The sequence below is a fragment of the Haliotis rufescens genome, unplaced genomic scaffold (genome assembly GCF_023055435.1).
Source record: "Haliotis rufescens isolate VD_foot unplaced genomic scaffold, xgHalRufe1.0.p SCAF_11, whole genome shotgun sequence".
NCBI classification, from domain to species: domain Eukaryota; kingdom Metazoa; phylum Mollusca; class Gastropoda; order Lepetellida; family Haliotidae; genus Haliotis; species Haliotis rufescens.
In genome coordinates, this window is record NW_025963791.1 from 27,779,615 (window position 1) to 27,807,593 (window position 27,979).

Below are 27,979 nucleotides of genomic sequence, written 5' to 3' on the forward strand. Positions count from 1 at the left end.
TCCCATATGAGAAAAATACTATCAGTCATACACCAACAACACATTTATGAACATAGAGATTTTCAAACCTCGGCGGGATACTAACCTGCAACAACTAGATTTGTAGTCCTTCACGCTACCACCCACATGTGCTACGGAGACTGTTGTCGCCACAAGTGTAAGTTTTCCGAGTCACCATTAGCTTGGTTTATTTGTATATTTTATGTTAATATTGTACCAAGTTCGTTGTAAGTCATGGTGGTATATTTTGTTATGCAAGTGCCCGTGAATCTGATTTCACAACATATTATTTATACATCTTATCCATATTTGACTTGTTGCCTGATGATATGCACTTTAATTAAACATGTTTAATTTCTAAACATGATTAAACTTGTTTTAATTCTAAACATGTTTAAACGTGTTTTTACTCTAAGCATGTTTAAACGTGTTTTTTATTCTAAAAATGTTTAAACGTGTTTTTACTCTAAACATGTTTAAACGTGTTTTTTATTCTAAACATACTTAAACGTTACTACATTCTAAACATGTTTAAAGGTGTTTAAATTCCAAACACGTTTAGATTATGGGGATGTGGTGTTTAGGTGGTGATAAAACACACAGTGTGTATTCCGTTTAGGATTGAAACACGTTCCTAAAATCTAAACATGTCTTGTATGTGTTTACATTCTAAACACATATTTCACAGTGTAGACATGTCACACCTGGGCCATCCACGCCCCTTTAATTAGGTGGAGCAATGCTCTTATAATCACATCTGGAGCTACAGACTGTTGGATATAATACTTATATCATGCACGAGCAAACAAACTATATATAATCATATCATAAAATTGAGTACGAATTACGTAATGGAGTACCCATTGTAGATGTAGACCTCCGGATTGGGATTGGGATTGGGATACGATGACATGCATCAACCAAGTTAGCGAGCCTGACCACCCGATCCCGTTAGTCGCGTCTTACGACAAGCATAGTCGCCTTCTAGGGCAAGCATGGGTTGCTGAAGACCTATTCTACCCCGGATCTTCACGGGTCCTATAGGGTTGGTAACTTGATATGTGGTATGGTATGAAACCCATTGATAACCTTTTCATCACATACCAAAACATCAAATTGTAAAATGTGTCTGCTTGCAAGTGAATACTATACATTTTCACCTTGTCGGGAAGACATTGTCACGGGAAAGCAAGCTGAACAGACGAGCAGACGACGCACCAAGGGACGTAACTCCAATTTCTTACCACCCGGGCTGGTATCGATCGCCCATTCAAAAATGCAGCTAGAAGCTTTATCAGCCCGGAACGGGTGTAATACGAGTCGGGTATTACACCCCCTGTGATGTGACCGTCTTTACGTTGGCTGTATTGTCTCCTATCATTGATACGTATATATGATAAATAACTATACTGGTGTGGCGGACAAAACATCAAACAATATGTACCAATACTTCTTCATAACAAGTTTTTAAATGATTATTGAAAATAAGAATGTGACTATTTGTGTGTTCATATCCTCTAATACATGGAGAATACTAGTAATCGATAGCGGTCAAATCCATGTCAGATATCCTTGGATATTCAAGAACGTGCATATAACTGCCATACACCCCATGTTTCATCCTCGTTTATCCAGTGTATTATATTTCTGTTCTGTTAGGTGAGTGAGTGAGTGAATTTGGTTTTACGCCGCTTTTAGCAATATTCCAGCAATATCACGGCGACTGTTCTGTTAGGACTTAAATAGAATGGAGATGATAATACACTCAGAGCTCCACATAACCTTTTGAGCAATTGAGTTTTTACTTTAGGGTTTCTATTTTAATTGGGTTATTAGATCTTTCAATGGGCAACCACATTTTTTTCACTCATCTATTCATCACTCTATTTGGGTTTTCCACCAAAGTAGTAAACATTTTAAGATTTAAAAAAAATGAAATAATGTTTTAGATGTATACAGCTGTTCTAAATGTAGATCTATAGGCTTGACTCGGAAAGTAAATTAGCTCCTTTGTACGCATGCTGAAAAAGCTTCATTGGGTATTTACGCGAGCTGTTTTTATAATTTGAGTTTTTCATTTAATGATTGCGTTTCTGTACGCAAGTTAATTTAAAGTAATTGGGTTTTGAATTTTGTTGTTGTTGGTCGTTTTTTTTGGTGTTTTTTTGGTGTTTTTTTTTTTTTTTGGGGGGGGGGGTATTTTACGCTGTAGCTCTGTAACATTGGATAATCGAGGTTGTCCATGCTTGTGCGATGTTCGACAAACTGGGGGGACTGGTTGGTGGTAGAAGCGGGGCTGGTAATCATTATGAACAGAGATTTGTAGGAAACTCTCTCCACTGTCTACTCTAGACTATGTCAGTCTATTCTTACAGGCTGTCGAAATGAATGCTTGTGTAAAGACATATTCACTCACTCATCCTGCAACTAACTTAGTCACGTAGGCGCGCAAGCTGTCGAGGCTTGACGAGATAAACCGGTGGCCGACAGTAAGAGCAATTACCCAGGCGTTGTTGTGATATAAACAAACCATGCATACGCCTGCAGCACATTGTGTATTGATCAATAATATGTCGATGGAAACTTCAAGGTATTCGTTATACACGAATTGTCAAATAAGATTTAGGCAGAAGATTCGTTGCGATATAATATAACAATTTGTGTGTGGACCCCTAAACACGCGTGTTCAATCTGACCACATGCAACATGGCAGTTTACACGTATGCGAGTACCGTTTTCTGGAATCATTAGACTTGCTTATGTCTTATAAATGAATCCCTGTTAATAACACAGTACATATGTATATTGTGGTTTGCTATCATACGACGTGGGGTATATAATGTTATCTCAGAAATTACATTTATATTTACATTTAAGTGCAAATAGTATTAATACACAACGAGAAATGTAAAAATGAGTATACTAAGAACCCTAAGTAAGTCTATTAGATGCGGAAGTGACAATGCGCATGACCGGAAATGACAACTTGGTGATGTGGGATATTGAGCCACGTTGATTAGCGAAACGACGTGGAATATGACGGGGAAATAACTACTATTTACATCTTGTACTTGCATTAAACGTACTAGAAGTTATAGCCAAACATTAGAAGAACACAAGAGCTCGTTGGAACGAGAAACGGATTTCGTTTAGCACATAGGGTAAGTCTGTAAGTAGTCGACCGGCATTCGTTGTGGCTTGACGCGATCATCTGTCAAAATATTGCATGAAGCCAAAATGGAACGGTATATAATAATAAGTTACGCGTTTGGTTGGTGTTAATACTACGGTGAATTATAATTAATACCATTACGGTTTTACCGCATTTTTGAAACAAACGATAAGAATTCCTATTTGGAAAGCATGACACCAGCTGTGAGAGTTCGGCCCGACAAGGACGACATTGAAAGTGAATGAAATAGGCCAAGAGTTAGCTATAATTTTATGTTATGTATACTACAACAAATATATGCACAAAAAGTATTGTTTTCCTAGAATTACTGCGTTTTTCATGTTTTTAGAAATGTGTATCGATAAAGTGTTAAGTCTTTGAATGGCATTCAGAAGTGATACACATGAGGAAGAGAATTTATGGATGTCAACTTCTTTATTATGAGAAACACAACGTTTCGGAGCATATACTTACTCCTTCATTCACCTGATAAAGGAGTAAGTGTATACTCCCAAATGTTGTGTTCCTCGTAATAAAGAAGTTGACATGGACGAAGTGTTAGTTATTCTTGATGTATCTTATCCCCATGACAGACATTTTCATACATATGCTGATTGATCATTTCGAGTAGTGACAGCCATGATGTATAACTATGATCATGATTTTGATATTAGGATTTCATAAAAGTGTTCATTGAGCTATATTTATACAGAGTGTAGACAACAGCTGATTTAAGACAGGGATTTTGTTTGTATATTAAAATCAAATTTGGAAGTGTTGGAGATATGAGTGAGTGAGGGATGTATACAGCAGTGGCATGGTACGCTATACGGTTTTGTGTCATTTTGTATCTTGACACTTTCGCTATTGCTAGCTTTTTTCGTATCTCGTCAGTGATACATTTTAAAGCCTTTTATCAATTTTCAATTTCATACAAATTTAATGAAATGTCTGTTCTAACTGATATCATTGTTTTATTAACAGCTCATTACCAACATTTTGATCATGTTGATATGAGATAAAGCATGTAAATTAATTTTATACCTGTGCATGACAGATTTGTGAACAGTGTTATTGTTAGAAATAGTGTAATTTCACTAATTTGTAAACTTTGTCCTAACTATGCTTAGTGCACTAATATTAACAATGTCATTTCTTTTGTCACCCTTTATGCAGGTAGGGCAAGGATGACCTTGTGGTCATACCGTTAGCTCTTGTAACATGAGAGCACCTCTTAGCCATGCCAGTACCAACACATAGTCACATGATAGTGGGATTGATTGCCAAGTTCAACTCCATTATCGTGATTATGTAATAATACCATTGGTTTGTCAGCACAATCTGTCATAGTGGATTGTGGCATGTAGTAAGGTGTCTGGGACCAGTGTGACACCTACCAGTGTTGGTACTTTCACTTTGGACTAATTTTCAATAGGGGTGAAACGAGACATCGTTGCACCGGTGCATCGTAAGTTTTCATGCAACAATATGATGCATGATACATTTTCTTATGTCTTGATACATGATGATACATTTGCTGAAGCATATTACTTACTCCACATTTTAATTACCCCTAGCAATTTTGGCAGTCAGATATCGCAAAATGTGTAAAAATAGCAGCTATGAACATGTCCACAGCAAGCTTTTCCTTTAGGCCATACTCCGAAATATTTATAGTCAAGATGTTTCCGTGCAACTTGACGTAAATATGTGTATTGGGATATGTATCGTATCGTCACCTATGTATCGTATCGTTACCTTGCTTTATCATTTCACCCCTAATATCGATACTCAATTTTTCAAGCTGACATTTTGTGATGTTACTTTTGAAATGTTACAAACTCTCTCTTTTTGTTCATCTTCACACAGATATCTCAAGATGAGGATAAAAGAAATAGATCGAACGGCCAACGTGTCGTGGTCACCAGTTGACCAATATCCAATCTATATGGTAACAGGAACAGCAGCCCAACAACTGGATGCCACATTCAGGTAGGTCTGGACATATAATGTAGCTTTTTGTTGTTGTAATGATCATGATGATGAGAAGAACAGTGTTGGCTGAAGAGCGTGTTTTGGCATCTTGGACCTGCGTAACATGTGTGGGTCTCGTGGACGCAGTGACTGGACCATTATTAATTTCATATCCAATGGCCACTGTTATTGTAAATCAACCAAAGCCGTACATCTTTGTGTAAAGGTATTTACTGCAAAAAAAGACCGCAAAACATCTTGATTAACTCTTCAGTTTGCTAAATTATTATTCTCTCCCTTCTTACGACGTATACCCAAACCGTTATCTATTTTCGGTTTTGCATGTATTAATGTTAGCTATAGTCCATAGGTTTGCTTCAGCCAATCATGTGCCGCATATTAAGCCGCTCAGATACATTCATAATTCTTTTAGGTTGGTGTTTGGTTGAAAACATCACGACCTCGTGTCAAACTAAAAATAGCCAGGCACATCAAGGGTATATACTTCAGAATGTGGTAACAGTGACCCTATACAGTAAAATATTGGTGTTTTAACTTGTGATCTATATTTATATTGCAACTGGGCCTTGGACAATAGTGATACATCAATAATTTGAGTAGTCATTACACTGCCATATGTAACTAAAGGAGATGAATGTACATGTCATCTGAGTGATGTCTTTCTATGTGATCATGGTGATGTCAGGCACTGTATGTGTAACGTGATGTTCTCTATTGCAGCACAACATCAGCACTGGAAGTGTACAGTCTGAATCTGGCCGAGGCGACACTCGACATGCCACTTGTGGCTTCCTTGCAGTCAGAATGCAGGTACCTGTCTACCACTTGGTTGTTTCCTTGGGGTCCTCTTTGTCATAGAAAGTTTAAGGCTCTAGGCAATCAGTACAGTCAACTCAGAATACAAGAGGGGGGCAGAGGTGACCCAGTCGTTTCAGGCGCCGCGATTTGATGTGCAGAGTTGCGTCCCTTGGGCATGCCAGAAACCTATGATTGTGGGTTCGAATCCCGGTTCGCCCCGATTATGTTTCTAGGTTTGTCAGCACCATACCCGCGCTTGTGGGTTTCACTAATGTGGTAAACGTCTGAGACCTGCATCACTTCAGGCTTTCCTCCCACATTAAGCTGACACGCCTTGATATAACTGGAATACTGTTAAAAGTGGCGTTAAACCCAACTCACTCACTCAGAATACAATAGTCAAGTAGAGCTTACACTGTCATGGTGAATCTAACTCTAATCCCAGAGTTGTGATGACTGACATAGTGTAGGCCACCTGGAATATAAAAAAAATGATTTTATTGTTCATCTTCTGTTTGTCGTATCCCAAAGTTGACTTGACACGGTGTGAAAAGATAGTTGTCCGGAGATTGGCAAGTGCATTTTAGACCTAAGTCGCAAAAAACTTGACTAATAGTAGTTGATCAACATTGAGAAATTGCTTTACATGTCCTGACACCATGGTTATCTGAGACTAGATTGGTGTTCACTTTGAGAATGCTTGTATTTTAACTTGGTTATTAAGCATGTTAAGTAGTTAGGGGACAGATTTCTCAGAAATAATGTCGTTGAACAGATTGAATAGTTATATACAGATAAGATGTTTATTCATAAATACTAATCATGGTAAACCTTCAGGTAAGTTGTGCACTTCCCAGGGAAGCAAATGGAACACACACTAAGTACACCCTAGTGTATGTGGATACAGTGCGATATACATGCTATTAATGTGCATTAATATTTTTAATGCTCAAAGATAATACTACATTAATACCTACATTTTTATAGAAATAAGTTTTTGTCCTATCGTGTCTAGGGCTGCACGGTATTACCGGTATACCGGTATACCGCAATATGAAAATGAAACAATTACGTATCGCGATACGTTTGTGATGTACCGGTATATTGACAATGATTTTGTGTTTTCAAATTGAACTTGCTTATGATTAATTATTATTACTCATTCAACACCGTAGGCCCGTAATACCGGCCAAGAAGCATTCCCAGACACCGTAGGCCGGTATAGGCCCTACCGGCCAAGCCGTAGTCACGTCAAAATAGTATATAATTTTTTAAACCTACCAGTCATATCTTTCATTTACTAGATCTATCACATTTCACAATGTCTGAAATACGTATTCAATTTCAATTGATCATTTTTTATCAATAGATTAAGAAATTATTCACTATTTCCCGTAATGTTATTTAAAATAAAAATCCCAGACACGCACTTCGAAAACGGGTCCACATCGAACATGTCAAAGAGCAAAATAAAGACGTTTCAAGCAAAGCTTTGAATATAGTATACAAAGTTATAGATACAATCAACAAAAATATATCTAAAAGTTGTCAAACTTACTGCCAAGTTATTATTTCCATCTTTTCGTGCGATCGCTTGTAATGTAAATCAAATGACATCGGCTTTCGTCGCCTAAATTCTCGGCTCGGACACGATGTTTAATGCCAAAATTATGCATGAAAAAACTTTGTCACAGCTCGTAACCTAGCATGATACATCAACAAAGCACATATTTTTAATATAAATTGCGATTTCCTGCTTAAGATGTTCAGAATGGCAGGATAAACAAAAATATTTCGTCAAAATCTAAAATTCATAACACAACTGTAATTTGATTGACTGCCTTAGATCACATGCTCAAATTTGACCAATCACAAACCTTGTAGCAGATTTTGGCGCGAAAGCGTCATTAGAAACCAATTTTTATCCAATAAAATTGATTGTTATAACTACGAAAAACTCCAGGTGATGTTACGAGCGTGAAGATGAAAGAATAAGCTTTCTAGCGATGTGTCATATGCCAGTCTTCGACGAACGTGTTATTCATAGGAAGCCTCGAAAACAGTGGTATTTCTTCATGTTACTGAGCGGACAGGCGCTGTTATCGGGAAATGGGTGATGACAGATACTATTGATAATTCTTTTTCAAAAGCTTTTTCATTAACGTAAACAATAAAAATAAAAAGGAAATAGGTAAGTGCATTTCATGAAATCGTATATTTGCCGAAAATAGTCAAATTTTCGCTTCCTTGGTCCTTAATCTGGACGTTGTGACTGAACATAATTAAGTTGTAAATGCATTATTTAAATAATGTGATAAACAATACTTTCATATTTATAAACAATAGGATCAGACCTTTCAAATGGTGTATAATATAGAGTTGCAAAGATGTTTTACAAGCAGATATTTTCTTTGATAAATGTTGGTTTCATCTATCACACAGGAATCTCTGGTTACTGGGTGTCACAGCAGTAAACGCTTCTGGTTGACTGGTGTTGAAAGAGTTAAAACAACTAATATTGTCCATCTTTTTACCTGCGATGTCATTGTGATGAAACTGCACGAACAGCTCTTTGATAAACAATTACAAACTTACGTTACCACAAACACTGGACCCATATTATACATAAATACCTCTAACATTTCTTCCTGAACCTATGAGCTAAACGCACCCATGATGTCACTGAGTCTGGAGAATTGATACCACTAATATTTACTGCATGTTGGACTTTACCATTATGGTGCCTTAAACAGCTATTCTTGAGTCGAATAGCACAGCCAGTCAGACACAATATACAATTGTCTGTTTTGTCTGATGGTTCTGGTTTTTCCCTTTTTTTTACTTTGAATAAAGCTAAACTTTGTATGATTGTACTGTGATTCAATGTGGAGGTAAAAGAATCTTAAACAGTGGACAGAACTCAATAAGTTTTCTTCCACAATATATTGCAGTACGTATTGCAGTACAGAGGAATGTATCGCAATATATCGCAATACGAAATTTGGGGCAATACACAGCCCTAATCGTGTCTATTGTAGTTTTATGATAATGTTTCCCCTGTTTTTCCAGATTCCACAAAGTATTATGGGGATCTTATGGTATGGATGGCACAACAGCACCGGCAGGGGTGATAGTAGCTGGTACAGACAATGGTCTCGTCCAGGCATTTGACGCAGCAGCTCTCTTAAAGGGGGACCAGGACTGTCAGCTGTTTGAACAGTCAAAACACACTGGTGCTGTCAAGGCTCTAGACTTTAACCCTTTCCAGGTGGGTGTGGCTTTTAACACTATGTGACCGTCTATTTTCTCTGTATTACATCATATTGTGTCATGCCTAATATATGATGAGATAAACCTTTGATTCCATGACAGAGGGATTTCACCATCATGGATGTCTCCGTGGCGATCCGGGCTAGAATTTGGCTTCAGCAAGCCTTGCTTGTTGAAAGAGGTATTGAACAGGATGGGGTGGTCAGGCCAGCTGACTTGGTTGATGCATGTCATCCCATCTCCGTTTGTGTTACAGTGTAGATCAATGCTCATGATATCAATCACTGGATTGTCTGATCCAGTCTCAATTATTCACAGACCCTTGTCATATAGCTGGAAGAGGGATAATTCAAGGGTGGGGCCTTGTGCTTTTAGCCCCTAAATTTGAAAAAAGGCCCACATTTACAAATACAAAGGTGCATTTTAACATTGTGCTGTATGGAATATTTGAAATTTTCACAAAGGGCCCATGTCAGAAAATTCCTAGAGTGAACCCTGCTGGAATATTGCTGAATGTGACCTGATGTTGATGCTATGTTAAATTTTGACTTCCTCGCGGGGTGGTTGATTTTGGAATTATTATTACAAAGCAGAAGTTTTCTGGTTCAGAATTTGCCATGTTTAAAAATTAAATGGTTTTATCATTGTGTTTCCAGCAAAACCTGCTGGCGTCAGGAGCCGGTGAGTCTGAGATCTACATCTGGGACATGACGAAACCAGACAACCCAATGACACCTGGACAGAAATCACTGGTAAGTCGCCTGTATTGAATCTTCATGTTCTTTGGGGGGCACGGGTGGCCCAGTCGTCTAAGGCGCCGCGATTCACTGTGCAGAGTTGCGTCCCTTGGGCATGCCAGAATCCTATGATTGTGGGTTTGAATCCCGGTTCACCCCGATTATGTTTCTAGGTTTGCTCGTGGGTTTCACTGAAGAGGTAAATGTCTGAGACCTGCATCACTTCGGGCTTTCCTCCCACATTAAGCTGACATGCCGTGATATAACTGGAATGCTGTTAAAAGTGGCGTTAAAGCCAACTCACTCACTCACTCACTCATGTTCTTTGAGATAAAAATTAACCAGACCAACGAAGATGTCACCTCCTGGTTGGTTTGTGTATTGCCTGTGCATAAGCTTATCTAATTTCATCTTTTTTGTTTTTGTTGTTGTGCAAAGTGTCTGCTTTTTCATTGAAGTACATGGAAACAAATTAAACAAAATGCTAAATCATTCATTGCTTGAATGTCATCTTACCCTGAGCATGTGGGTTGTTGTTCATGATATCGAACACATTGGATCAACAGCAGGTTGCTGCAGTAGAGCTAGGGTTTTGCTGACTCAGCAAGTTGGTCACAGGTTTTGACCCTGTATGTTTCAGCCTCCAGAGGAAGTAGCATGCGTGGCCTGGAACAGACAGGTTCAACACATCTTGGGCTCCACGTTCGGGACGCGATGTGTTGTGTGGGACTTGAGGAAGAACGAGCCTATCATCAAAATAAGTGACAGTATGTCTCGGGTGAGTGGAGACAACGTGGGTGTCCGGCATATGTATGTGTACATGGATAGCTTGCACTCAGATAGGCCCCATAATCGTGATGTGTGGTATTTATAGAGGTACAGATCAGAGCTTATGAAGATTACCCTACTTGTTTTTGAAACATCAGTTTATCTACATGGACCCCTGTTAAAATAAGTTTCTAGCACTCTATTATTGCTTGTACCACACAACAACATTTGATCTGGTCATTGGATAGATTGTGTGCCCTCATACCATGATGATGGGCGGTCGGGTAGCCTTGTGGTTAAAGCGGGTTCGATTCCTGACATGGGTACAATGTGTGAAGCCAATTTCTGGTGTCCCCCGTCGTGATATTGCTGGAATATTGCTAAAAGCAGCGTTAAACCATACTCACTCAGACATACCATAACAGCTTTGTATGTTGCTCATAGCGTCAACCACTGTTTTGTGTCACCCATAGTTTGAATTGAAACCTGTTAATTACATTTCAAATGAAAATGTTGTTCAGATATTAATTTTTGTGTAAAGTTTTTCAATTTTTAATATTGCGTTAGCTCTTGACTCCACTGACTCGAGCTGTGTCTCGTGTTTCAGATAAAATGCAAACATGTAGCCTGGCACCCTGATGTAGCCACACAACTGATGATCTCATCTGAGGATGACCACTCCCCTGTCATACAGCTGTGGGATCTCAGATATGCCACGTCGCCTCTCAAAGTCCTAGAGAACCATCAAAGGTATAACGTTGGGGCTTTCTTGGCAGCCATGCGTCCTTGTGTTTTAGTTACAGTTTTGTTATGTACAGTTAAATGTACCATGCTATCATCCACTGTTTTTGTCAGTCTAATCTTGATAGTTTATGGTCTTTTGTGACAAGGTTTTGGTGGCTGTTGCTTGGACTAACACTCACTCAGATGTGTCAACACTCTGAAACGGCCACGAGCCATGGGGTTTGATAACTCAAGAGAATTATGTGAACCATATTCTCATACCCACCAGGGTTTATCCTCTCCCTCTCTCTCCCTGCCTCCTTCTCTTCAGGGATCCTTATCAAGTTACAGATACAAACCTCAATGACCCAACTTGATTTCAAACACTGCAAAGTGTAATACTACAGGCCTAGTGGCAATGCTAATGCTATCTCCTTCTTTCAGAGGAATATTGTCCATGTCATGGTGCCCACGAGACCCCGACCTGCTACTGTCGTGTGGGAAGGACAACCGCATCCTCTGCTGGAACCCTAACTCCAATGTCCAGGGTGGAGAGGTGATGTGATGTTATGATGTTGGGAACATCTAGATGATCATGTACTTTAACAATGTAGACAGAATTCTTAACTATGCCTTGATGTATAGCCTACATGTAATCCATGCACAATATTTAGGCATATCTACTCTACTAATATTAATATGATTGTTAGCATCATTACACTTATCATGATGATGTTTTTTAAAAGATAATCCAACTAAATTTATCAACACTGAAACATAAGTTAAACACCCTTTCATTCTCTTTTGTGATAAATAGAAATTTGAATACATGCTTTTGACTTTAAGAAGATCAAGTCTTTGCTTGTTGAGTTTTGATAGTTATTTCCTTTTTACCAATATATCAAACCAACTTGTCTTACTTACTAGTACTTGCCTCACATGTTGTTTTGTGGTTGTGTCATTAGGTTTGATGTTTCAGGTGGTGTATGAGTTGCCAACGCGGAATCAGTGGAGTTTTGATGTAGAGTGGTGTCCACGCAATCCCTCCCTCATCTCCAGCTCCTCCTTCGACGGTCATGTGACTGTGTACTCCCTCTTAGGGGGCGGGCATCCCCTCCAGCCCAGCAACAAAGTAAGGGCTGGTCCTTCACATGAACTGCTGTGTGTTGGGTTGTAATTTCTCCCAAGTATTGACGCAATAGCAGCATGGCAATAATTTGTGCCACAAATATTGTACACCTGTGAAGATCCAGGTTAAAATAGGTCTTCAGCAACCCATGCTTGCCGTAAAAGGCGACTATGCTTGTCGCAAGAGGCGACTTACAGGATCGGGTGGTCAGGCTCGCTGACTTGGTTGATGGATGTCATCATGTCCCAATTGCGTGGATCGATGCTCATGGTGTCAATCACTGGATTGTCTGGTTCAGACTCGGTTATTTACAGACCGCCATCATATAACTGGAATATTGGTGAGTGCGGCGTTAAACAACCAACAACCAACCAACCACAAATTTTGTATGGATCATTTTGCTATTTAAAGTTATTTAAAACACCTGATGTTTTCATATGACTATAGTTAATCTGACATATGGATCGTGCTCACAATATCAATTACTGAATTGTCTGGTCCAGATTTGATTGTTTAAAGGCTGCCTTCATTAAACAAGTACTTCTTGTGATACTCTTCAGTATATATTTGTTTTATCATCTTCCTGAGGCCAGCGTGTCCCCTAGCCTATATCAAAGACTAGTTTTTACCCTTGATACATCAAGCCCTCTTTCCTTGTCTCAGTCGTGGCGCCACCTAGTGTAGATTTGTGCCCCTTGTAATGAATACACATCATAGCAGGTATGGCTTCCCAAAGAAGGCGACTACCATAGATGACGACCTGGTCGATCAGATAACGAGAACATTCACATATTGCATCCCTGACAGACAAAGGCAATCGTTGAGGGGTTTAAAAGATGGAAAAGAAACATTCGTGTCAACAAAGACCATGAAGACACGCAGCGTTAAATCACTTTCATACGAATGTGTGCCTGTCATGTTTAATGGTTGTTCTCATCATTGTACCACTTACAACCACAGTTCTTGCGTGAATTGATTTACAACTTTGAAAGAATTAGAAAATACTTGTCTTCGCTTAATTGTTGAAAGATCTTCAGTGCAAATTAGACAAGCTATGTGACGGCGGCCATGTTTTTTTAACCTGGATGTTTATTTTATGAAGCATTCTCTGATTGGACTATCGATATGTGCCATCGTCCAATCATATTTAGCATAGAAAAGTGGGCTTGATATGGCAAGGATTGAAACTAGACTTTGACAAATATGCTTGTGGATGCTCTTGCCTCAGGGAGAGGACTACTTTTGACACAGTTGCAAATTCATAGACTTTATTTTTTTCGAATTTTGTATTTATTACTGCTAGTTTATATTTGGCTGCATCAGATTTCTTACACCCAAAGATGACTAGCTCTGTGTTATTGGTTCAAAAAGTTCAATTAACAGATACAGCGAAAGGGACTATGCTTAATGTTAAAGTGAAGGCTGTTGTCTGTGATGATATCGCAGGGGTCCAGAACAGCTGGCATGTGGGCTGTCACCCTCTGTTGTTGCTGCATGTGGCAGACTGACGACAGGGGACAGAAACTGCACAATGCTGAGACACATCTTCACATGCTTATAGAACAATTTAATAACTGTAAACGCCAGGGTTCTGTACACCTGGCTGCTCAGCTGGACTCCAAACACCAGATGTCCATCAAATTATCAGTATTGATTTTATGAGGCTGTTGAAGTGATCTCTATTATACAGCTAAGTGAACTTTTTACAAGGACGGGTATAGGATTACCATGTTCTCATTCCAGGTAGCAGAGTCGTTCAGTGGACTGGAGCCTTTCGCCCAGGCCCCCATCCACGTGACCCAGGAGGAGGAGAAAATTGTTCCATTAAAGAAGCCCCCCAAGTGGCTCCGCAAACCTGTTGGTGCTTCCTTTGCCGTGAGTAGTGTTTGTTTCCGAGATAATGTGTAGGGGTTAATGTGTCTTGTTTTATTTTATTATTGCTGCTTGTTCCTATTGTTTGATTTGCTTCTGATCTTGATGCAGAACTATTTTATTGTGAGCAACATGATTGTTGTTCGAGAATTGATTTTAAGTAGCGATGATACACACACGATCAGCTTGAAATGTAGCTTTGTCTTTTTTGTGTGTCTTTTGAAGTTTCTATATACCAGACACCAGCTTCATTCTTGTTTTACTGACTTTTGTGTTTAATATTTAGAGACAGGAGGAAAAATAGTAAAAAAATGTTTTCAGGTACAATTTGAAGTTAAATCTTCAAACTAAGCATATTTTGAAAAAATTAAACACAAAATACCCACAGAAAGACGTTAAAACACAGGTCTCTGAAACTATCCAATCTTCTAGGTTTTGTTTAGGACAGACTATTTGTAACTTTTGTTTTACTCATTTTGTTGGTTAACATTTCCTTTAATTTAGGTCTGATATTTTTTCTGAATTTAACAATGAGTGTGTTGTGAATCTATCTCAGTACAAGTTATTTGTTTCAGTTCGGTGGCAAACTAGTCAGCTTTGATCACCTGAAACCTCAGAACCCTCAACAGCCCGTCCCCAAACAGGTGTTCATCAGCCAGGTTGTGACGGAGACTGAACTACTGACACGGTCCGGCCAGCTGGAGACAGCACTCAACAACAACCAGTTTCTCGAGTTCTGTGCCATGAAGGCTGCCAATGCTGGAGACGGCATGCAGGAGAATCTCTGGAACTTCCTCAGGGTAAGTCTTCACAGGATTGGTTGGTTTGTTTGTTGTTTAACGCCGCACTCGGCCATATTCCAGCTATATGTAAATATAGATCTGTAAATAATCGAGCCTGGACCAGACAATGCAGTGATCAATATCATGAGCATCAATCCACGCATTTGGGATCGATGACATGCATTAACCAAGTCAGTGAGCCTGACCAACTGATCCCGTTAGTCGCCTTTTACGACAAGCATACTCACCTTTTACAGCAAGAATGGGTTGCTGAAGACATTTACTATGTAATATTGACACAAGTCGGCTCAAGACCTATTCTACCCAAGATCATCACGGGTAAAAAACCCGATATGAATGGACCAGTGACAATAAGTTATGACACCAGGTGTTCTGGACAAGGCACTATTCTACCCCGGAATCTCCATGGGTCGTCTCCACAGGAGGACACCTTGCTTTGTGAGGGATGGATTGGTATCTAGTGGTTAATGCAATGGCTTGTCAACACAAGACAAAGAGTTTGTGCACATGGCTACGAAGTGTGAAGTCTGTTCTTGGTGTCATCAGTCACACTATGGCTGGAATAATGCTAAAAGCTGGTGTAAAATCATCTCCGTACTGTTATTTTTAATGTGGGGCGGTCGGGTAGCCTGGTGGTTAAAGCGTTCGCTTGGCATGCCGAAGACCCAGGTTCGATTCCCAACATGGGTACAATGTGTGAAGCCCATTTCTGGTGTACCCTGCCGTGATATTGCTGGAATATTGCTAAAAGCGGCGTAAAATCAAACCTACTCACTCACTCACTACTATTCTTGTGAACTTCTTAGAAACTTTTGGAAAACAGATATTCAATTATCATGTCCTGGAGATTGTTTTGAAAAATAATTTTAGTTATTGTATCATCTTACTCTGTCCCAATGAGCTTTTGTTTTGTTTTGTTTTGTTTTGTTTTGTTTTGAATGAGTTGTGAAACATACTTTTGCTTTTTCACAAATGTAATGTGGGACTGTTGTGTTAATATTTGTCTTATAATTCCAGGTAAACTTTGAAAAGGAGCCAAGAGCAAGATTCCTGCAACTTTTAGGATATGATCAAAATGAACTTGCCAAAAAGGTAAGGAAGCAAACATGTTTAAAGCATATTCATAGTCAATTATGAAATAATAATGTGTAGAAAAGATTTAAAGCCTTTGTTTGACAACCTTATAAGCCATCTCTGTCCAAGTTTTCCCCCCAATTCCAGATCATTATAGAAAAGCTGTTTAATGTGTATTTCTACTGTCTTCGATGTAATTGCCTGTACTTTAACTTGCCTGACTTGTCATGCACCATCAGCCCTACAGCGATTAAAATCTGCCCACGACTTAAACAAACGTTCTAAAAAAATAATGCGTGTTTCAAGTTGAGAAAACAGATTCATCAGCTTCCTGTCATGATCAACATGTATCCACATGTCACATGTCACATGTCACATGTCACATGGCTGTTACTACTGACAAAAGTATGTGTAATGGAGTAGTTGGAAGTTCATTTTGGCATCTACTACAAGTGTATCTACTTTCAGGTTGTGGAACATACAGGCACAGACGCTGCACTATCACGGAGTCAGGGGATAGATGCCTCAGAACTTGCCCAGAAAATGTCCATGTTAGACGCAGGGGTACGTTTCATCATCCCACCTTGCTAAGCCTTTCATTTTTCTAACCGCTGTGGGTATAATTTCTTCATGTGCAGTTGGCATGATTCATAACAAATAATGGATGTGCAGTTGGCATGTCCGATATTTGAATGATTGAAGTGATAGCTGGCATGTCCTGTAAATGATTGATGTGACAGCTGGCATGTCCTGTAAATGATTGAAGTGACCGCTGGCATGTCCCGTAACTGAATGATTGATGTGACAGTTGGCATGTCCCGTAACTGAATGATTGATGTGACAGTTGGCATGTCCCGTAACTGAATGATTGATGTGACAGTTGGCATGTCCCGTAACTGAATGATTGATGTGAAAGTTGGCATGTCCCGTAACTGAATGATTGATGTGACAGCTAGCATGTCCCGTAACTGAATGATTGATGGGAAAGTTGGCATGTCCCGTAACTGAATGATTGATGTGACAGTTGGCATGTCCCGTAACTGAATGATTGATGTGACAGTTGGCATGTCCCGTAACTGAATGATGTGACAGCTGGCATGTCCCATAACTGAATGATTGATTTGACAGCTGGCATGTCCCATAACTGAATAATTGATGTGACAGCTGGCATGTCCTGTAAATGATTGATGTGACAGCTGGCATGTCCCGTAACTGAATGATTGATGTCACAGTTGGCATGCCCTGTAAATGATTGATATGACAGTTGGCATGTCCTGTAAATGATTGATGTGACAGCTGGCATGTCCTGTAAATGATTGAAGTGACAGCTGGCATGTCCCGTAACTGAATGATTGATGTGACAGTTGGCATGTCCCGTAACTGAATGATTGATGTGACAGTTGGCATGTCCCGTAACTGAATGATTGATGTGACAGTTGGCATGTCCCGTAACTGAATGATTGATGTGACAGTTGGCATGTCCCGTAACTGAATGATTGAAGTGACAGCTGGCATGTCCTGTAAATGATTGATGTGACAGCTGGCATGTCCCGTAACTGAATGATTGATTTGACAGTTGGCATGTCCCATAACTGAATAATTGATGTGACAGCTTGCATGTCCTGTAAATGATTGATGTGACAGCTGGCATGTCCCATAACTGAATAATTGATGTGACAGCTAGCATGTCCTGTAAATGATTGATATGACAGCTGGCATGTCCCGTAACTGAATGATTGATGTCGCAGTTGGCATGTCCTGTAAATGATTGATGTGACAGTTGGCATGTCCCGTAACTGAATGATTGATGTGACAGCTAGTATGTCCCGTAACTGAATGATTGATGTGACAGCTAGAATGTCCTGTAAATGATTGATGTGACAGTTGGCATGTCCCGTAACTGAATGATTGAAGTGACAGCTGGCATGTCCCGTAAATGATTCATGTGACAGCTGGCATGTCCCGTAAATGATTCATGTGACAGCTGGCATGTCCCATACCTTAATGTTTGCCTGATTAAGTTAAGTATAGGGACTGTCATGTTTATGTAGGGTTTGATCGTCTTAGGTGCTGCAAGTTGTTGTTCAGAATTGCATCTCTTGCCAAAGTGGGTTTTCCACCCACATCAACCTGACACTCAGTGATGTAACTGAAATAACGTGGCATTTTGGGGCAGTTTGGGACTTGCACATGAAGCATATTGACACCGAAATGAGATCCTTGAACATTTGGATATAACGTCGTGAAAGAAACATGTAAACATTAGCAAAATGGTTGCTTCAAATCTGCATATTTATAGCTTTATGTATGTTTATTCTTCAAATTATTCCTTTCCTGAATATACTATACGACTCAACCTTTGATAGGGATAATCAGCAATGTCATTCTATTTATATATACACTTGACATATTATGAGAATCAATTTTGTGTATCATGAAAGATACAAAATATCCCTATGAAAAGTAGAGTAGTATATCTCCTTACACCTTGCTTGAATGCAGTTTCTGTTTTTGTGGATTTACCATTTTGAGTATGCCATTTTGAATGTATAATGATTTCTGTCTTATATGATTAAGTTGGCAGCACATGTAATTGAATAGCTTTGCAGCATGTACCAGTTATGATTTATATATTTGCAAATGTTTCCTCTGAAGAACAAGTACATCCTCTAAACTGAAGACATTCATTGGCCTTTGCTATAAACATGATAAATAATATTTCTGGGTACATGCAATACTAGTCTGTTCATGTTTATTCAGTCAAACAGAAGAAGCATTTGATAAATTCGTTGATTCTTTGCCCTTCCCAATATATTTTGCTGTGCAAATTCATCCCATTATCATTTCATCATATTTAGTAGAATTTTGATTATCAGAATTGAAGTTTGCAAAGCAGGGTTAGAAATTGGCACTAGTCCTATAGTCCTTGCCATACCGCCCAATGGTAAAGGTATCATAAGGACTAGTAGAAAATTGCCATTTTTAAGGGTTTTGCCATGTTTTATAATTATAAGGACTAGTGGACGAAAACTATTAGTTTCTAACGCTGCAAAGTGGTATACCTAGAATCGCTGTGACTGTGTTTGTTAGTTACTGTGTTGGTACTAGGGCTACAACGAATACACTATGAGGTGAATATGATTCGTATCACGAATATAGGGTAACGAATACGAATATTAATTCACGAATACAATAACAAGTCAGCAGTTGATGTAGTATTTGTTATATTTAGTGAAACATTAACATAATTTTTTTGACATGGTTTGTTAATTATAAATATATTATACATTTATATACTGCACTTATCCAGTTAGTAGTATCTGCTCAAATGCGACAATGACCAGTGACCACAATACTGTTAAATTAAATATTATAAGAGTGTTGTCTTTGAACAAATCTATGCATATAATATGTTCTTATGGATATTTTTAGGTACAGGGTATGCAAATGCACATACTTGCATATTCATAAATATTCGATTCTAATGGCAACAAATAACGAATTCAATTCATGAATTCATTCGGTGAATCGTAACAGCCCTAGTTGGTACTACTTGATTCGATGCTGATTACTGGCCCTTCGGGGAGAATGGCGAGAATAGGTCCACAGAAACCTACGCTGGTTGTAAGAGGTGACTCAGTGGATCACATGGTCAGACTCTGTGACTTCGTTGATTATATGACATTGTACCCTGATGGTGTGGATCTTTGCTCATGATATCAATCACTTTTAAGTCTAGTCAAGACTCAATTATTTCCTGGCCACCACTGCATGGCTGGAATATTGCTGAGTGCGGTGTAAAACAACAAGCAACCTCTTATTAATTAAACTGGGTTCCTGTGTTAGATACTGCTTGATTCAGTACTGATTAATGATTAGACTGGGTTCCTGTCTTCTCCAGGATTCTCTTACAGTACCTGGGCCAATGGCTAGTGGACAGGCATCTCCTAGTGTGGGGTCAAAGGTAGGACATGTCGTCACACATTACTTCTCTACATGTGGAAACACATGTCAAAATGTCTTGGTTTTAGTGAAATTGTATTGAGTAACAATCTCATGCTCATTGCTATATACCTTGCATGTACTTGTGCTTCCTCTGCTGAGTGTCTCCACCTCGTCATGTCAGATCTACCTGCATTTCCTGCTTTTGTTATCATAAATTTAATGAATTAAAGAGGCCACTATAAATTGATTAGTTTTTCGTAAGCCTTTTTATTTTCAATACTTATTTCAAACATATTTGTTTTTTTACAGATAATTATAATATAATAGTAATAGGCTATTTATATTGCACATATTTCCACACCACACAGGGGCATGCTTAAAGCTCTATTTTTACCCCGGTCCCTGGATCAGAGTGCACTGAAAAACCATTCTCAGCTCCCTGAGGAGTATACAACCCAAGCTTCCTCTTAGGCACTCGAAGGTTAACAACCACATTGCCATCTCATCCTATCGAGATGTGGAATCTAATTATTTATTATGGCCTTATTTATATTGTTTTGAGAAAAATCATATTTTAATGTTTAACTTTTGTGTCCTTTGGTTCCTGTTAATTTTTTCCTTTCTTGAAGTGCTGTGCGTATAATGCTTCTGATCAAATTAAGTAGATGTTTAGGGACTTGCACGAGGGCAGTTTGGTTAGCATGTGCCTTTTTATTAAACTATTTTCTTTGTGTACACATTACTGTAAGCTGCTTATGGTGTTTTGTGATATACAGATCTTGTATTTGATGTTGGATATGGACAATTTTCAGACCCCTGGAAGTCGAGATGAGTTGTCTGATGGCTCTGCGATGTTTGATGAGATCGCCTCACAGCAGCGTGAACCGGGGCTGCAGACACCTCTAGCCATCCCCAGTAGTAATGGTAATGTGCCATTTGCTGTCCTACTAAGACGCCGCTGTAGGCTACATTGTTTCAATTCATCGAGTTAGGAACAAATTTGCCTCCTTTGCCAATCAAATTGCTGGATTGAATAGAATGTATTTATGGTGACTTTAGACCAAACTCATTCAGTACTAGTTTTTAGATACTGGCAATGTGGAAACACTGTTGATGAGGAGGGAAAAGGTAACTGGATGATTCTTGTTTGATCTTTGTGCACAGTAGTGAGTAAGGATAAGATATATGGATGAACAGCTTCTATTTTGCTTTGTACTCCAACTTCTAAATGCATCTCAACTCAACAAAGTTGTACAGAAGTGATTGCCTCTGAAACCACTAGAGATGACGTATTGAATACATCAGTGAACATGATGAACATGGTATCAAGTTTGAAAACCTCCAAGGAGAACGAATATTTAACAGAGTTATGTCCCTTGTTTCTAGTTCTCCCAGATGTATTGTAAGTATATACAGGGATGGAGTGGGATGTAGATGACTGTTATGTGTCTGCTGTTGTGTTTAGATGCGGATGGTCTAATGACGCAGGCGCTGCTGACTGGCAACTTTGAAGCAGCTGTCGAGATGTGTCTCAGTGAGAACAAGATGGCCGAGGCAATTCTACTCGCCATTGCAGGGGGACCTGAGCTCCTCAGTCGAACTCAGAAAAAATACTTTCAGAAAAATAAGAGTAACCTAGGAAGGGTATGTGAAGTTTTTTTAGTGCTTTCGTCATTTGACCAGATTTAAGAAGTATTATCTATGAATGTTGCCTCTAGATATTTGTCAAAACATTATTTAGTGTGAGATTTATTACATGCTTGATTTCTTCGGAAATGTTTTTGCCACATTACTTTCATTTCACTGGTGTATTTTCCTGCAGTTTCACCTCAAAACAAAATACCCCCTATTGTGATCTACTGATAATTGAATCTGCCAGTTTCTGTACGGATGTGTTGTTTTGCAGCTTGTTTCCTCAATCGTCACTCACGACTGGGCACATATAGTGGAGACCTGTGACCTAGACAACTGGAAGGAGGCCCTAGCAATCATCCTCACGTACTCCTCCGCTGAAGAGTTTGCTGCCCTGTGTGGTAAGTCATGGATGTGTGTTTAAGAGTCACCCTCAAGCCATGATTGACAAAGATTGGTTTGGGGCATAGCCACCACCAGACTAAAATGCTCCCATGGTGGGTATTCTTAATTCAAAAGATATTTTGCAGGGTTGAGTTGGTTGCGTGAAATGGTTTTTATTTCTATTGTGTCCTCATTGGTTCTCAAAACAAAATAAAACCTATTTGATTCTTGTTCAGAGATTTAAAGGTTTTTGTAAGTCAGGTCATGTAAGTACTGAATCACAATTAAGCATTCACTGACTGTCTAAGACCTTTATCACTTATGGATTGCCTCCCCTTTTAAGCGTTCTTGGCATAAAATAACTGAAACGCTATTCAAAGCTGTGTTTAAACTAACTCACTCAATGAGTGTGTGGCAATAGCTTGATATCGACCTGTGAAGATTCCGAGGTAGTATAGGTCTTCAGCAACCCATGCTTGCCATAAAAGGCGACTATGCTTGTCTTAAAAGGAGACTAACAGGATCAGGTGGTCAGACTCGCTGACTTGGTTGATACATGTCATCGATCCCAGTTGCATGGATCAATGCTCATGATGTCAATCACTGGATTGTCTGGTCCAGACTCGATTACTTTACAGACCGCCGTCATATAGCTGGAATATTGATGAGTGCGGCGTTAAACAACAAACAAACAAACAAAAATAGCTGGATATCCAAAGTCTACATGAATGTAAAGCAGTCTTTGATACATTGAAATGTACCAGATCAATCATCAAAAAGTGTACCTGTCAATAAGTTTCACAAATTGTCCCCCCAAATAAAGTAGAACGTGCATGGATGGCGTTCATCAAGTCTGACTCATCTCAAGACAACAGTCTGTGCCCAAATGTTCGGCACTGGTACATGTGTCCTACACCTCCGGCTGTCTCAGCCGATCCCCTGAGGAGATTCTGGGACCATGGGGCCTTCACTATCGTATAGTTGGATGCTGTTATAGTCATTAGGCTACCAAACACATGGCAGTTGTCAGTTACAGCTCTTTTCACAGATCTATTTATCATGCACTGTTTTTGCTATGCTTTCTACCAGCTTATTCATTTTCATGATGTGGGTATTTTTCAGATTCCCTGGCCACGCGGCTGGAGTCGGAGAGGGAGGGAGAGCTGTCTCTGTACGCCAGCCTGTGCTATGTGTGTTCTGGGAATGTGGAGAGGCTGGTGGATAACTGGGTCCGCAACACTGAAAACAACAACGCTCCGCTAGCACTACAGGTATGTTGCTTCCCTTGTTCTGTCAGCCCATGTGGGGATTATGGGGAAGGATGGGTCCTTAGCACCTATGCTAGTCCTACAAGCTAGCTAATAGAAGTGGTTACTCCATGGGAACTGGTAGATTGTGTGTGATCATGATGGTCCTGTGTACAGTGCGCAGGTCAGAAATCAGGCGATGGTAAACAACATTGGTCAGGGAGAGGTGGATGGGTGACTGTTCAGCTTGACTCCTGAGTTTCTTCATCTTCAGTCCTCCTCTGTACTGAAACACATGTTACATGTGGTGTCTCCTTAGGCAAAGAGATTTTGTTCGAAATATGCCTCTGTTCACCTGGTAGGATATGATGGCAATGTGACCTTCTAGCGACTCATGGGCGACTTAGTTTGTATACTCCCCAGGGAGATGAGAATGAAATTAACCAGGGTGATTGTTATGTTTTGAGCATCCTTTTTCCGCTACTCAGTGAAAACACGTCTTGCCGTTCATTTAGTTTATTTCAGACTGCATTACAGTGGCGTATGCAGAAACTGGTGACGTCGTGTTATGACATCAAAGTAAGGCGTATTCCGCGAAAGCATAGCACTTGATAACATAGACAGTTATGTAGACAAGCAACCATGATATAGATGGAAAATTGCCGTCTGTGGAAAAAATACCTGTGGCTGAAGATTGACCTGCTTGTGTTTCAGGACCTGGTGGAGAAGATCATGGTGCTCAGGAAAGCAGTAGAGATGTCTCGAGGCAAGGCGCCGGAGATCCCCAGCGGCCCTCTAGCAGACAGGCTGAGTCAGTACTCCGAGATGCTGGCGGCCCAGGGCAGTATTTTCACTGCCATAGGCTACCTCCGCAATACTAATGAGGTGAGTCAATGTCTGTCCTCCAAACTTGGCATATTCATCTTCACCTTCGATCTGACCGCCATTTTCAGGGATAGGTCATTGAGATTTGTAACTTCATGCTGAAGCAGAGTCATAGAATTTTGTAATGTTGTAAGGCTTTGATACACTTAAGATATTTAATGATAAGGGCAAAATACTGCAAAAAAAGAATGTGACCAAAATGTTATCAGAGCACTGATATGTATGTATGTATGGACCTACTACTTGCTCCAGAAATATGATACAGTGGTCCCTTGCTACAACGCTACCAATGGGGTCCAAATAATCAGTGGGCGTTATAGACGATTAGCCGTTCAACCGAGGCCGAGGCGGGGGAGCGCGCTCGGCCAATCTCACGATCTTCGCCTTGTCTCGGACATTGCAATGATACAAGTTGTTTACCGTTCATAGTGTAAAAATATATATCCATTATGTTTTTGCCGTTTGTTATTATTTACAAGCCTTAACTGTCACATTCAATGTGAATGTAGTCTACTTGCATGAGAATATCAATCGATAATGGTAGTAACAGACGCCATGAACGAAGAGCCAATCACAATTCATTACACAAGTACAGATTGTTTCAGTGGCATTGATTGGTCATGTTGCTTAAAATACGGAAAACGAGAGTTTTGACCAGCACTATGCGCATTCATACACATTCATACAAATACAGATACACATTCAAGCCAGATTAATTGGTTTGATACGGTTACTTGATCCGAATCAAACGGAATGACCGCTGTGTTGTGACAGCAACTACATGCGAGTTGACAGTGTCGCCTCAAATTGGATTGCCCCCTAATTAAGAATATAAACTTCAATTGTGGTTCTCCCTCTATTGCATGCATGCGCTTCTAAGATCAAAGGATGTATAGTGTGAAAAGTTAACTTGTAGAACAATCCGGGACTTGCCGCGGATGTTTTCAAACGGATTATTAGAACTCCATTCAGCTATAAACGGTTGCTTATGCAATGAGAAGCGTTATGTGCAAATGAACAATGAACAATGAACAACAATACAATCATGTCTGTGTAAAACTCTCAGTATTAAAAGTGTACATAAATTTTGGGAGCCATGCGTTACCGCGCGTAGTAACCGAGGTAGCGCTTTATCGAAGAGCACAATAGCGAGGGATCACTGTACTACTCAAAAGAAGATAAGAACACCTGATATTACTATACAACCATGACAGATTAACTATAGTGATTGGAAAGAATCAAGTGTTCTTATCTGCTTTTGAGTAGTATAGATGATACAGATTTCATATCATGCTGATAGGCTTTAGTAAAGCAACATGTTTCCTGTTCCAGCCTTCCCTCCAAATCCTCCAGGAGAGGCTTTTCAGAGCATTTGGACAGAACATCCCCGGCATCCAGATACCATCGTTCCCCTTCTCCAAGGTGAACATCCTCCCCGAGGGCAGCCGACAGCCCCAGGTTGCTCAACCGGCCAGCCAGCAGCAGCGTGGTGGACAGCGTCAGTCCTCCTCGTACCAGGCCCAGGCCCGCAGCAACTTCCAGACAACGACCACCCCCAGCAGCAACTACTACCAGAACCAAGGACAGTACGCGTCCGTCAACGGCCCCGTGTCCACACAGACTACATACACACCTCAGCCGGCAGTCAGCGCTGCGGCAGCTCCAGCATCTAAAGGTACGACTTGAAATATTAATTTTAAGTTTGTCGTGATTGAGATGTGTGATGAGATTAACATGATGTGACAGAGAAGTTGATAGTTGATGTTGGATATAAGACTTACATCCTTCATTTTGAGACATACAGCTGCAATATCTGTGCGATGCTTACTGACACTTACTTACAAACTATTGATGGGTGTTTTTTCCACGAAGTTTCGATATGAGATCCCAGTGTGTGGGCTTTTTTGTAACCAACATGGCTGCACATAATACACATGATACATAGTGTGTGTTAATGTAGTCAGAGGGGGCACGGGTGGCCCAGTAGTCTAAAGCGCCGCGATTCGCTGTGCAGAGTTGCGTCCCTTGGACATGCCAGAAACCTATTATTGTGGGTTCGAATCCCGGTTTGCCCCAATTATGTTTCTAGGTTTGTCAGCACCATACCCGTGCTCGTGGGTTTCACCGAAGTGGTAAACGTCTGAGACCTGCATCACTTCGGGCTTTCCTCCCACATTAAGCTGACACGCCGTGATATAACTGGAATACTGTTAAAAACGGTGTTAAACCCAACTCACTCACTCACTCACTACTGTAGTCAGATGGGGAAAAGATGTGATCAAGATCTTTTCTCTAGCATTGTGATCATACACAATTTCTGAAGTTACTTCAGTGATTGAAAGTAAATCAGAATGACTTTTGATTGTTTTAAAAATGACATGATAAACAAGAACATATTAAGTGATGAGCAGTATTTTAGTTGGGCTTTCTTTATTCCAGGTCCGTTGTCCCATAAGTACCCTGCTTACCCGTCGTCGGCCGGAGCCTATGGCATAGACAGCTACCAACAAACCAACTACATGCAGCCTAACTTCTCACAGGCACAGCAGTTCAACCAGCCAGCATTCAGTCAGCCGTAAGTAACCCAAATTATATGTGTGATCTGTATGATGTTAAATAATTGATTCACTGAAACACAAGTACTCCTTTTTCATTGAGCATGTGACCGCCTCCGTGGTCTAATGGTAGAGCGTCCACCCAGAGAGCGGAAGGTCCGGGGTTCGATTCCCGGCCGTGTCATACCAAAAGACGTTAAAAGATTGTACTTGTTGTTACCCTGTCTGGCGCTCGGCATTAAGGGGCTAAAACAAGGACTGGTCGGCTCGGAGTCAGTATACTGTGTCTGAGTGGGGTATTCATGTTAAACTGCGGCATGGTATCTCAGTGGGCTAGCACTATAAATTGACATCAGTCGGGACTAGGACAAGCAGCCACACACACAAACACACACACGTGCATGCACGTCGCTATATAAGTGCAATCATCTTGGACGCGACGTTAAACCCCATTTCACCTCACCTCATTGAGCATGTTGAGGGGAAGTTAATAACAATGCTAAGCTAGCTCCTCTTGAAAGAGATGATTCTGTCATCACAGTATCTGCTAGTACTCTGACTGTGATCAGCGCCTCTGTAGCCTAGTAGTATACTCACTTGGCTACAGATACGAAGGCTGTGTGTTTGATCCACGGGAATATATAGAAAAAACTTTGTAATTTCATTTCACATTTCATTACCTTCTGTTCAAATGCAAAATAAATTTCAAGCAAGAAACGTTCATATTTTTCAAATATATAAACAGAAGTTGTATCAATAAAATCCCTGGGAAATTATATAAAATCCCAGGGATATTGTAACGTCCCTGTTTATGAGATTTAACCCAACTGGAGAACATTAGGATGACGTCACTGGAGGTTTATAAGTTGAAGATACATTGGAAACTGTGGCATGACACTCCAGCTTTTCTAAACATGCTAAAGTAAAGTGTTCTACATATGTAGCCTTTGCCCACTGAGTCTGCAATATTTCCTTGACATAAAATGTGTA

The 27,979-nt window shown here is 40.0% G+C and overlaps 1 protein-coding gene across 9 annotated transcripts in view; it reads left to right on the forward strand.

Annotated features, from left to right (window-relative positions):
- Positions 1 to 2,982: 2,982 nt before the first annotated feature.
- LOC124149340 (protein transport protein Sec31A-like) overlaps positions 2,983 to 27,979 on the forward strand; it is a 35,810-nt gene continuing 10,813 nt past the window's right edge. For 8 of the 9 annotated variants that reach the window (XR_007219966.1, XR_007219967.1, XR_007219968.1 and 5 more), the window contains exons 1-21: positions 2,983 to 3,161; positions 5,042 to 5,164; positions 5,888 to 5,977; positions 9,035 to 9,233; positions 9,892 to 9,987; positions 10,613 to 10,750; positions 11,348 to 11,490; positions 11,908 to 12,019; positions 12,443 to 12,595; positions 14,336 to 14,467; positions 15,040 to 15,264; positions 16,285 to 16,359; positions 16,810 to 16,905; positions 20,243 to 20,305; positions 21,099 to 21,210; positions 21,752 to 21,930; positions 22,193 to 22,319; positions 23,425 to 23,573; positions 24,264 to 24,434; positions 25,767 to 26,109; positions 26,874 to 27,009. Coding sequence is in view for 4 of the 9 variants with exons in the window: in XM_046520864.2 (XP_046376820.2) it covers positions 5,052 to 5,164; positions 5,888 to 5,977; positions 9,035 to 9,233; positions 9,892 to 9,987; positions 10,613 to 10,750; positions 11,348 to 11,490; positions 11,908 to 12,019; positions 12,443 to 12,595; positions 14,336 to 14,467; positions 15,040 to 15,264; positions 16,285 to 16,359; positions 16,810 to 16,905; positions 20,243 to 20,305; positions 21,099 to 21,210; positions 21,752 to 21,930; positions 22,193 to 22,319; positions 23,425 to 23,573; positions 24,264 to 24,434; positions 25,767 to 26,109; positions 26,874 to 27,009 (2,852 nt within the window). In the remaining 5 variants the exon portion in view is untranslated. The remainder of the gene's footprint in view (positions 3,162 to 5,041; positions 5,165 to 5,887; positions 5,978 to 9,034; positions 9,234 to 9,891; positions 9,988 to 10,612; positions 10,751 to 11,347; positions 11,491 to 11,907; positions 12,020 to 12,442; positions 12,596 to 14,335; positions 14,468 to 15,039; positions 15,265 to 16,284; positions 16,360 to 16,809; positions 16,906 to 20,242; positions 20,306 to 21,098; positions 21,211 to 21,751; positions 21,931 to 22,192; positions 22,320 to 23,424; positions 23,574 to 24,263; positions 24,435 to 25,766; positions 26,110 to 26,873; positions 27,010 to 27,979) is intronic. The other variant, XM_046520868.2, reaches the window with a different exon arrangement.